This window comes from Ostrinia nubilalis, chromosome 12 (genome assembly GCF_963855985.1).
Source record: "Ostrinia nubilalis chromosome 12, ilOstNubi1.1, whole genome shotgun sequence".
In the NCBI taxonomy this organism is placed as follows: domain Eukaryota; kingdom Metazoa; phylum Arthropoda; class Insecta; order Lepidoptera; family Crambidae; genus Ostrinia; species Ostrinia nubilalis.
In genome coordinates, this window is record NC_087099.1 from 15,227,508 (window position 1) to 15,239,153 (window position 11,646).

The following is an 11,646-nucleotide window of genomic DNA, read 5'->3' on the forward strand; positions in this document are numbered from 1 at the left end:
TATTTAATTACTGGCTATTAACATTTAAAATAACAAGCTTTGGTCAGAGCTTAAGGCTGGATACACACCATTTGTGTTGGTAGTGTGAATCGGGCTTTGTAAGACCAAATACAGCTAATCATTGAGAGCCTTGATCGATATCCACGTCAGGAATATTCTCCTGGTAGTCATCTAATTACAGTCAAGCATTAGGTACTATACATAGATGAACTACAACGAACTGTCCCACCCGTGACATTGACTGGGGGCGCCACCGTCAATACCGGATCGCTGATTCAGATTTTTCCACGTGGAAACTTTAAAGTTGAACCATGGGGGCGCCCCCTGTCAATGTGAGACAGTTCATTGTAGTTCATCTATATCATCAGACTCATTCTGTCATCATGGAGATAGTAAGTATTTATTATTACCTATCTATATTATTCCCATTTACGATCCCATAAAGACTGCAATCTACAGCTATGTAGAACTGCGGAAAAAAATATTTATCAATACATGTCATAACGTAATTCTATTTTAAGAATAATTGGCCAATAGTCTAATGGTGAAAACTGCACCATAATTATATTGAGCATCTAATTATATCGTTTATGAATAAGAACACGCTGTTTATTGTTTGAAGAGCTTACTCAAGCAAGAAATCACCTGCATGATACCTATTATACTCGTATCTCCAGAACTCAAAGTTCGTATTTCCTCACATCCAAAATGCCTCTTGAAATTCCTTTAGCTAATATATCTATAGTATTCTAAAATCACAGACAATTTCATTCCGTCTTTACTGTTAACGTTAAATTACTGTTGACTTAACTGGCGCTTTGTCCGGAGGCAGGAACCAGGCTGCTATCGCACTACCTGGAAAATTGAAAGAATTTTACCAGTCAGCACACACGAGTCCGTTTATCCACTTGGCAACAGTTAACAGGACTATTCACACCTCTCGTTCCCACCGCTGCAACTCCTGTGAAGACAGGATCTACAACTTGATCGCCAATGAAAACCCAACCAGTGAAGGTCAAGTTTGTCCCGGGGGAAAGTTAAACTGTCATTGGATCCGCAACGAAATTAATCAGAAGAAGGATGAAGATAGGAGTTGGAAGTAAGGTTCGACTTCCCTCCAGTGCAAAGTGGATGACAGGTGACAAACAAAGGTTTAAGGACAAACCTTTAAGGACAACCTCGACAAACTTGTAATAGTTAGAGAGAAGTAGAACTCTTCATCTTCTGATTAGCTTCTTCACGAGTCCAATGACAAACTTTAGCCTTCATCGGTTGGGTTTCAGCGGTATAGCTGTATATTTCCGACCTCTATCTAGTACTAGGTAAGAACGAGATGTGGGAAAATAAGAATGTAAGAACTTACTTAGCACAAGCAGCGACCAGAGGTAAAACGTGATTTGGCAGTGGCGGAAGATGAGTTTCCCAACCAGGTTGATGCCTATAAAGGTGCTCGTTCGACCCACCATGATACTGAGGCATGCCACCATCCCTCTGGAAAAAATATGAGATTGGATTACTTCTCCTAAATACAGTTCTTTGGGAATCCACGTAAGTTTCAGCATACAATAAGGTATAGAATCTATCTTAATGTCACTATCAATCCGAATTTAGATAATCTCTGTAATATTACAATATACAGTTTTATAGGCATTGTGCTTTTGGAAACTCTATTTATTTAGGTAGTGATGGAAATGATATTGGCAATAGGTGCCCAATGGTTTTGATGACGAACCTTCGGTCGCTTGTTTTATCCTCAATAGTCTAGATATGATTTAGCTTCTTCATCATCATTATCATCATCATCATCATCATCATCATCATCATCATCATCATCATCCTCATCTCAGCCATAGGACGTCCACTGCTGAACATAGGCCTCCCCCAATGCTTTCCTTAGCTTGCTAGCTTTGATTTAGCTTAAGGTGGGATTAACGAGTGTTATTGCATAATAAATATTTTTTTCAATATTGAACTTACCTGTATGAGGTAGGATACAAATCCACGAAGTACGACGCCAAGATGCCCATCCCGAGGCACGTGCAAGTGAACAGCACGAAGAAGAACACAGAAGAGATCGGCTCCGGCATCAGGTTGAGGCAAACTCCACCCAACGACGATAGGCACAAGATCGTAATCAGAACAGCCTTCCGCCGGTTCGGCAAGTACGATATGACGAAGTTGAAGAATGAGAAGACGGATTGGGATGCTATGAGGGTGACCATCACGTTTTCCTCTATTGTGCCAATGCAGACGTCTGGTGACTGGAAAGAAGATAATAAATAACTGTCCCGATTAATTTTAATTTTAATTGTCATTCTTTTGACTGGTTCTGTAATGTGGACCGTTTGTTTTATCTATGTATGTGTATTCATGTGGCAGCAAAATAAATGTTATTCTATTCTATTCTAAATAATTTCATTTTAGCCCAATGACGTTATGTGTCTTTTGCCTGAGGAAAAAGTCACTAGTTGCTCGACTAATGCCTCCTCCAGGGATTTCCAGGACTGGTCCTACGATGTTCGCATTCAGGTGTTTTTCGCTACCTTTAGCAGATCGTTGGTCTGTTAAGTAATAAAAAATATTTTCCTTACTTATCCTGTTTCTAATTACTTCATACTATGACAAATAGTTATCAGTTAAATATGTCAACGTTGAGGATGGATGAGCATCGCTATCGCCAAAATTATGAAGACTGACAAATATTAATTTTACTTCATGAGACTTCAACCCACCATTTGTCACTTCTGACACTCTGATATGCTCTACTCTTGCCCTGATTGGTTTAGTTAGAGAGTTAAAAAAATACACATACAGCCGAACATAGGACCTCCTCCTTTTTTGAATTCGGTTAAAAAAATGACTAATACAAGAGTACATCAAATTCTATACGAACCTGTTCTTCCGGGGAGATGAGAGCGCAGATGTTCCCGGCTGCTGAACCCGTCTCTAGCGATAACCGGATCAGGTTCAAGATGTGCGGTAACCAGACGAGGAAGCTGTTGTTTCTGGAGACAAAAATCTGTTTTGGAATCATTGTGAAAAGTAGCCTAAAAGCAACTTTGACATAAGAGTACATAAAATAAGACTTTTAAAAAATCAGTTCGATTCAAAAACTTCAAAAAAATAATCTGCATCAATGTCTAAAGTTACAAATGCAACTACTCTAATCCACTTGGATTATTTTACCTCTAAAAGCAACTTACTTATGAAAATATGATTAGGTACTCATGTGTCCTTCTAAAACCAGGGGTTTCTCATCATTAAAATCCTGACTATGCCCTCGGGAGATGACGGACCTGAACCTGACCTGACCGAAACTGCGGACCGCAGACCGCGTTCAGTGTGCCAATCAATAAATAATGTCAGTGTTCTAGTCTTACAACTCTTAGATGCAGATCATACAGAAAAAGGCAATGCCATGTAGATAGCTCGGCTAGCGGCTGGGCGTTATTAAGAAACCTGTTCTCACGTGATGTACACGACGAAGACGATGTAGAACAGCTGCAGCGTGCGCCAAAGATACGGCGCCCGGAATAACGGCGCGCTTTGTTCAAACATGGCCTTGAGGAGCGTCGTCTGCTGCTTAGCCATGTCTTCGCTGAGTTTCAAGGATTTCACCTGGAGTTTTGAAAGGAAATCCTATTAATTCTTTATGGCTTTATGGCATTATCTTTAATTCTTTGATTTTCTAATGACGATATTAACATCATCATCATTTCAGCCACAGGACGTCCACTGCTGAACATAGGCCTCCCTCAATGATTTTCAGATTGATCGGTTGGTAATGGCCTGCATCCAGCGCCTTCCATGTGTCAATATTGTCTCAAAATTGTGGGTTTTTGAATGGTTGCATTGTGATGATTCATTGGTAACCTTGCCATCACATAACTGTTATTAAAAAGAAGAATTATGTGTTTAAAGTGAAAACATTATTTTAACACCTGTTAATACCCACGTGACAAGCAAATAAATAAATTAAGATCTGATGATTCATATTTTATTGTTCATGTTCACGATACATAATCATGCGTTTTCTTGATTTTTTAATATCAGCGAATGTAATTCTTTGCTGGTAGGAGCGTGCATTGTCTGTGAAAATGATAGTGGAATTGTAGAACACCAACTAAAGAGATTATGGTTCAATAACTCAAAAGTTTTATCTTGGCTTAGCTTTTTCTTCTTTGTTTATCTACACCGTACCCCATACTCATCATTAGAGTTCCTGTAGTTGATCGCATAATAAACCAGTGCCTTGTCCGACTGAGACTTCACGGAAAAAGCAGTTCTATAGTATCTGTTCAACTCACCCCAAACTCGTCCTTAGAGTTCCTATGGTTTATCGCGTACATGGACCTCAGAACTTCCAGCGCCTCGTCCGTTCGTCCCCTGTTGGCCAGGAACTTGGGGGACTCGTGGAAGAAGTAGATAGCAATGGCCCCCAGCCCCGAAGGCAGTGCAAGCACGATAGTGAGCAGTCGCCACGGCCGGAATGTAACTCCGAACCAGAGGTCCGCCTCGAACTGCAGTTTTAGTGTGGGGTATGTGAGCACTGGAAAGTTATTGAAGATTTCGGGTATTAGGTACGCCATCTGCCAGGCTAGGATGCGCGCCGTGATAAAATCTTATCGATTTTAGACGACAAGTGTGGCTTACGATCGATAAACGTTTATCATGGTGCGCATCCTGGGCCTACTATTGGTAAGAATGCTCAAGCTCTTGCATCAAGCATCTTAGTTTCAAGATTTTTTTAACTAGCACAAGTACCCCGTATAGATAAATTATCCACGAAGTCGCGCCCCACCATTCTTCCGCGAATGTTTGAGTGTTATCGGTACCCACTAAATTATCCATGAGTGCACACGCACACTACAATAATGACGCTCGGATTGCTCGGCTCAAACTCCCCGAGCCCCGCGCTTCCCTCGACCAAAAATTGGTGGGGCGCGTCTTCGTAGATGAAACGATCTATACATGGGTATCTACGCTAAAACTAACCTCCAGCAACAGCAGGTGACAGCAAGATGAGGCAGGTCATCAGCAGCATGTATTTGCTCCGCACCCTCTGGATGCAGGACTCCCCTACCAAGGTATAAGTGGCAGAATTGGCAGCACAGGAGCTGAAAGGTATACATAAAGTTAAACTAGAACATTGGAACCAACAGGTGTTGAACCTTTGAGTCACATGTGACAAGATTGTGATAAGATGTAATGTGACATGCAAGAAGCAATTTTAATTTGAAAATGTTTTATAACACTCTGTTGCTAGCTCGCCAAAGTTATTGAATAAATTTTAATCAGTCCATTCAAAAAATATTAAAGTAATCCAAAGATAATTTGCTCTATTTTATTATTGCAAATTGCAGTAAAGCAATCCCTACAAGGAAACACTTTGTTGCTACTTGATGATTTCGATCTTCGAAAGGTATATCAAGATTTTCACAGTCTTATGTTATTTTGATACCACCACGTTTCTGGTGTCGACAACATGTCTCATGAAAGAAAAGAATCCAGACATTACTACAAAGAATTAGTTTGACGAAATACTTTTCAGCCAAGGTTTTTCAGTTCTATATTTAGCCCGTACGCAGTCATTCATAAAAAAACGAAAATGTTTCAGGGCGGAATCTCGAGCGACTACATAATAGCGCCGCAACGCTCTTGGCATTCGCATCAATTGCGGCGCGTCGATCACCATTAACTGCGCGGGTCATATTAATAATACACGAGGAAGTTAATCATAATCAGCCCTTTGGGCTTAGGCCCAGAACAAACGGTGAAACGCAACTGCAACGAAACTGCAACTGCTAGTTACTTTTGAGTTGCATCTAAGTTTCTGCCATAGCGTCCGTTGAGAGACCACACAATATGACGCGACCAAGCGACCAGTTTGAAACTTTCAGTTTCAGTTTCATTCATCAGAATCTTCAGAAAGCTGCAGTTTCGTTGCAGTTGCGTTCCACCGTCTGTTCTGGGCCTTAGTTGACCATTAAAGTTGTCAGCAAAAAGTAATAAAAATTTCAAGAAAAAACATTACAATCGCAAATGAAGGATTTCCCTTTTTACCCGACTGCGCCAGAAGGGTTATTAAGTCCTTTGTTTGGGGCTCTGGGCTGAAAGAACATCAGACTGAACATTTTTGTCGCTTTTGAGTTTTCAGCATCTAATATAACAAACTGTACTGACTGACTGTTGAACTATAGAGGCAATTTATTTAGTTGCCGGTCAAGTGGCTCTTCATTATCATGATTTCATATGAGGCAATTGATCATAATATCATGAGACAAGTCATGTTGTAGCTAGTAACTAGGTATTTTATTAGACTGTTGCACTTGAATTAACTTCCTCAGCACACAACGACTAACGAAATGAGTAAGTATTATAACGATGATTACCTTATTTATCACGAGAATAAGCATTGTTGTGCTTTTGAAGTTAAAGGAGGTTAGATAGCCAATTTTTCTGTGGTAGAAGATTCTGGATGATGCTAGCTTAAATCTTCAGCCTGATCATAACTTTTCATCAGGTAAGATGTAAGCCAAGAGCCTCCTTGAAAAGGTCTTAATGACAACTAAAGAACTCACAAGCAAACGGCCAGGGGCAAGATGTAGCCCCACAGGCCATACAGGCAGCTTGGAGCAGTTAGTATCGACAGCTTCAAGCTGCAACTGCATAGCAAATCACAGTATTCTACGAACACATAGGTACATGGAACCGCTAGACCAGTTACGACTGCTTCGGGCAGTTCGCAGCACAGAAATTCCATCGTGCGGTCAAGTAGTCACCAGATGTACTGACTGCTCAAACTGACGACTGCTCTCGCGCAGTTACTGCCGCCCACGCTCTTCATTCTACATCACGCGCTTGTGACTCGTTGAGCAGCTAATAACTGCTCCAGCAGTTATCAGCGGCAGCTTCTAGCTATGACTGTTCGAGCTGTACGTGTATGGCAGGCCATAGGTATGTCACGAACAGGATTCCTGAGGATGTAATGATACTCACAAGCAAACGGCCAGGAACTTGATGAAGGCCAGCACCAGCCAGTTGGGCGTGACGCTGCACAGGCAGGACAGCACGAAGCCGGCTTGCATGCACACCACCAGCGTCAGCCGCCGCCCGCGCGTGTCCGAGATGTAGCCCCACAGGTACGACACGAACAGGATGCCTGGGAAGGTAATGATAATGAAAAACAAAAATACGTCTAAAGCCCTCGCACACTCACTGCGGGTGCCAGTCGCACAGTCGCGACAGCAATGCAATTACGCGCGAGCGATAAGGATGGGTAGCTAGGGGTCATTGGACAAAATTCTACGTGCTCACGGACCAGACTATACTTTATGGCTGGTTTTAGTGTCACGCGGACTGTCAGTGCGGATCGCTCCGCACGGCCAATCTGTATGAACTTCTAGGGAGCGTTTTAGAGTAATGCGGTCCGGAGGAACCGCTCCGCTCCCTAGAAGTTCATACAGATTGGCCGTGCGGAGCGGGTCCGGCCTTTAAACTGGTGGTGGAAGAATTAATTGTGAACTTTAGTGAGATAGCACAAGGTTCAAAATCAATGAAAAATTGGTATTTTTGACTATTTACTACTTCTAATATTTCTATTTTTAATTTACAAGTTTGGTTCGATCGCCTAAAACACCGCGAAGTTACTTGCAAAGGCTTGATAAAATAACTTAAGCATTACTCATATCGACTGCTAAGTTAAATCGTCTGGCCTAAGACGAGTTTAAGCCAAATCCTGCTAGTTTAATAGAGGGCCGTGCTCCTGTAGTTGAGACTTCTACTAAGTTATTAATAACTTGATGATGATGAAGCAATTGCAAATGAAATAAATGAAGACCAAATCATCCATTTGTATCTGGCAACTAAAAGATCGTGCTCCTACAGTGAGGTATAAATGACCAGATGATGATAAGGAGCATGAGCAGTTGAGCACTGACTAATCAAAGGAATGGAGGCCAAATCCTCGTTTGGTAAACTTGTCACTGTACTTGTGGAGACTAAATGACCTGACAATGTTGAAGCACTTACCAATGAAAGGAACGGAGGTGATGATCCCCTTTTCCATGACCGTGAGCTCCAGGTCGCAGGCGGCGGTGATAACCAGGCTGAAGCCGAACATGTCCACGCCGATGGCCAGCAGGATGAGGGAACACGTCGCCAGCAGCAGGATGTTGTAGAGGCCATTTCCTGGGATTAGTTATAACGATTATTATCATTGGCATATCTAAGGCGTAATATCGATAAAATGGCGTCATCAAAGCTTATCGCGGCGCGCATTCTACGACTATCCTTGGCCAGCAGTAAGATTTTGTAGAGGAAAATCTTAACCTGGGATTATAACCATTAATATTTATTGGCATAAGGTTCATTATGATCTAGGAGGAGCGAACAGGTCCCCAGCAGTTAGGATGATGCAGAGGTGTCACCTGGGTTCAACAATGAAGCTTATTAAAGTTCGCAATCGTGTTGCATCATATCCCGGTTGATTTATGAAATTTATTGGCATAATTGATTCATAAAAAAGTTCAGAGGAGGTTGATCGAATCTGCAAAATGATGTAACCGAACTCTTTGTTCACATCACATCTTATGCTTTCGTGATTCGCATTCAAGTGTGTAGGTACACTAGTTTTTGTCGTACCTAGAGATATTTACACAGTAAATTATGATTAATATTTATAATCTTATATCTGAAAAGAAATTTCATCCAGCCGCCTATGGCCCCAGGGAAATGGTGATTTTTGTACTTTTCCTTATACACACTAAACTCTATTTTGAATACATTAACATTTAATTTTAAAAAGGTACTGATTTCTATCGTAGAGTCGATTCTCTCCTCAAAATAAAGACGTAATAAATTTTACAACGTACTTTCCAGATGGGGTTTGAAAGCCCTCACATAATTTTAGCAGGCGCCATAGTAACTTTGTGCAGCAACAAACCGAAATAGGCTGAATTAAAGAATTTAATGAATTACGCGACCATCGTCAGCACTCACAACAAAAGTGCCTGATTAACAGCTGTTCGCCACAAAAGACGGCTCAAACAATAAACACTCAGCACGTAACCAAAACAAATAAATTAAGTAACTATTCAAGAAAAAGTGGTGAGAATTTCGCAAAACGTGAGATAATATTTTAAATATAGCAAAATCATGTGACACGATATATTTGCGATGTTCATTCAATTTTAATGTGAAAAGAATTAATTATTGACTCATTCCTATTACTAAATCAATTACAAAAAGACATCATCGAAACATAAATTAATAATAAAAAAAATATTCGTAAAGTTTTCGTAAATATAAATTTGAAAACATAATATGAACACAAAATAATATCGTAATTTCAAAAATACATGATTACTTAATACAAAGAGAAGCTAATTAAATTATTAATGTATTTTAATATTTATAATAATTTTTATTACAATGTTAATGTTAACTGCCTCTTAAAAAAGGTAAAAACGTGTAGGTACCTTTAATTTTGCGCACTTTATACAAATGTAAATATAACTTTATAAGAATACATTTTAATGAATTTGTCCAGCAAGTTATGGCTATGAGTAATCAATGTGTAAGATAAACATTTGTATGCTTTTAACAATGTTATAAAACAAAGATTATAAATCGGTATAAATCGCTACATGAGTTTTTTTAAATTTTATCGGCCTTTGCTTTGGGCTTGACTCAGTATATATGGATTTCAATAAATACCTACAGTTTAATATTATATTCTTAAAAAGGAATATTTTAAAATGTCTTTCATAGAAATGTCTAAAATTGTGCATGCGTCAGTCACTTTGACCGTAACTTTAACGATAACTGGTGCTTTTTGTATGGAGTTTGACAGATTTTTGACGTTTGTCAAAGTTAAAGTAAGATGGTGCAACTCAGCCTTAGAGTATTAAAACCATAGACTCTAAGGCTCTAAGGTATTAAGGGTGGATTCGACCAAACAAGAGTAAATATTAATCCCAGAATAAATCGTCAGTTTTGATATATTATTATTTCCCATACTGAAACTGTCAATGTGCCAGTTATACCAGGAGTTATTCTCGGATAAAAGTTTGGTCCAATCGGGCCTAAGACAATAAGAAGCTGGAAATTGACATCTAAAATGATTATTATTGTTATTATTCAGTTATGTGTAAATATTACATAATTCAATAATAGGAAAATAATAAGGACATCTACAGAATGCCATTTCTATTCGCCATAACAGGAAACAAATTGCACAAAATGTTACATAAAATCAACCCAATAACGTTTATCTAATTTATATACTTAAATTGCGACCTATAAAGGAAGTTACTAGTCACCGGTAATCATAGAGATTATTTTCCTACTGGAATAAATATCATGAAAATTTTGTGAAAAAATCAATGAAAAATGCTCTTTCAGATAAAGACTAACGTGAAGTCAAGATGGTTTAACAGTTTTTTAATGTATATTATGTCAATCCGCCGATTAAAGAGCGAGAGAGAAGTATGCATGTATATTTTGAAAAATACCAAATACTATTTCCCTGAAAATAAGGGCACTTAGTGCAACTAGGCTATGAGGTCAATATAAGAAACCTATTCAGAGCTTTGAAACTACCTACCTCTACATTGTAACTGTGCCTCACATAATTTACCGATGCACACATTCAGCACATACAGGATGACTTTCCTGTATTTGTGTTACAAAGACTAAGGGCAAGCAGGAATGGAATCCTGAAAATGTTAGCCGAGACTCGACTGGGCTCAGCCTTTTTAGTCCTTCCAAATACATTTGTCAAATCCTTATAAGCTATTTATTCATCATTCATTGTTATAACCTAGTAACAAACCAAACTATGAACTAAATTGTCTGAAAATATTTTTTATTTATTTATTCGGAGAATAATTAACCAACAAGACAAAAACGCATACATGGAAATGAATTATTCTAAGTGTTCAAATATAGGTAAGTGTTGTGTCTTAATTAAAGGCTGCCACGGCATTTATTTTATTTTTTATTTATTTCAAAGTTAAAAGAATATTACATTAATTTTACCCCAAAAAGGATGGACTCATCACTATTACTTTATTGGACTGTGTAAAAATATAAAATTTTATTTATTATGGAATTTCTGAGGAAATTTTCAGCTTCTGGTCACGAGTCATGACAAAGGCATATTATTATTAACGTTTGTTTAATAGCATAACACTGAAGGCAGGTCTTTGACATGCAAGTTCGCTTTATCCTCGTACTTGCCACTTACAGTTGAAATTGGCGGTGGCAGGTCAAAAAAAGCTACGTGTATTTTTATACAAGAAGTATTTTAAAATAGTATAATTTTCAACTAAAAACAATTGTTTAATCATTCTGATTTCAAACAAAAACAAAGCATCAGACCACTTTCCTGAACAATGTTCGCAAACAATAATAATGACAGTCCCTTTCCAAATCAACACAAAGACTTTTCAAATCGCAACATCTCACCGGTCTTCTCCAGTGCATCCTCGAAGGGTGTTCCCGCGTCTCCCTTAACGTCGTCCGCCGTCATGTTTGCGATTAGTCGTGTCTCAGTAATCGCATTCGCGTTTAGTCGTCAACGCAGCGGACGGCCGCGCGCCTCGGCGGATACTGAATAAAAGCTCGAGCGTGGACGCGCGAGGA

The 11,646-nt window shown here is 39.2% G+C and overlaps 1 protein-coding gene across 1 annotated transcript; it reads right to left on the minus strand.

The window, feature by feature from the left end:
• Positions 1-78: 78 nt before the first annotated feature.
• On the minus strand, positions 79-11,646 carry LOC135077035 (synaptic vesicle glycoprotein 2B-like). Its single transcript, XM_063971627.1, has 10 exons — positions 11,470-11,646; positions 8,032-8,190; positions 7,000-7,162; positions 4,996-5,117; positions 4,308-4,549; positions 3,470-3,618; positions 2,894-3,005; positions 1,978-2,261; positions 1,364-1,491; positions 79-855 (listed from the first exon to the last, which is right to left on the minus strand). The coding sequence occupies exons 1-10, from the start codon at positions 11,531-11,533 to the stop codon at positions 791-793; spliced, it is 1,488 nt and encodes a 495-aa protein (XP_063827697.1). The 5' UTR covers positions 11,534-11,646; the 3' UTR covers positions 79-790.

Excerpts from the sequence above, each read along its gene's own strand:
- LOC135077035 (XM_063971627.1), bottom strand. The coding sequence starts at position 11,533 with ATGACGGCGGACGACGTTAAGGGAGACGCGGGAACACCCTTCGAGGAT. Across the intron at positions 5,118-6,999 it reads AAGTTCCTGGCCGTTTGCTT|CTCCTGTGCTGCCAATTCTG; the intron begins GTGAGTATCATT and ends TATACCTTTCAG. Across the intron at positions 2,262-2,893 it reads TCATCTCCCCGGAAGAACAG|TCACCAGACGTCTGCATTGG; the intron begins GTTCGTATAGAA and ends TCTTCTTTCCAG.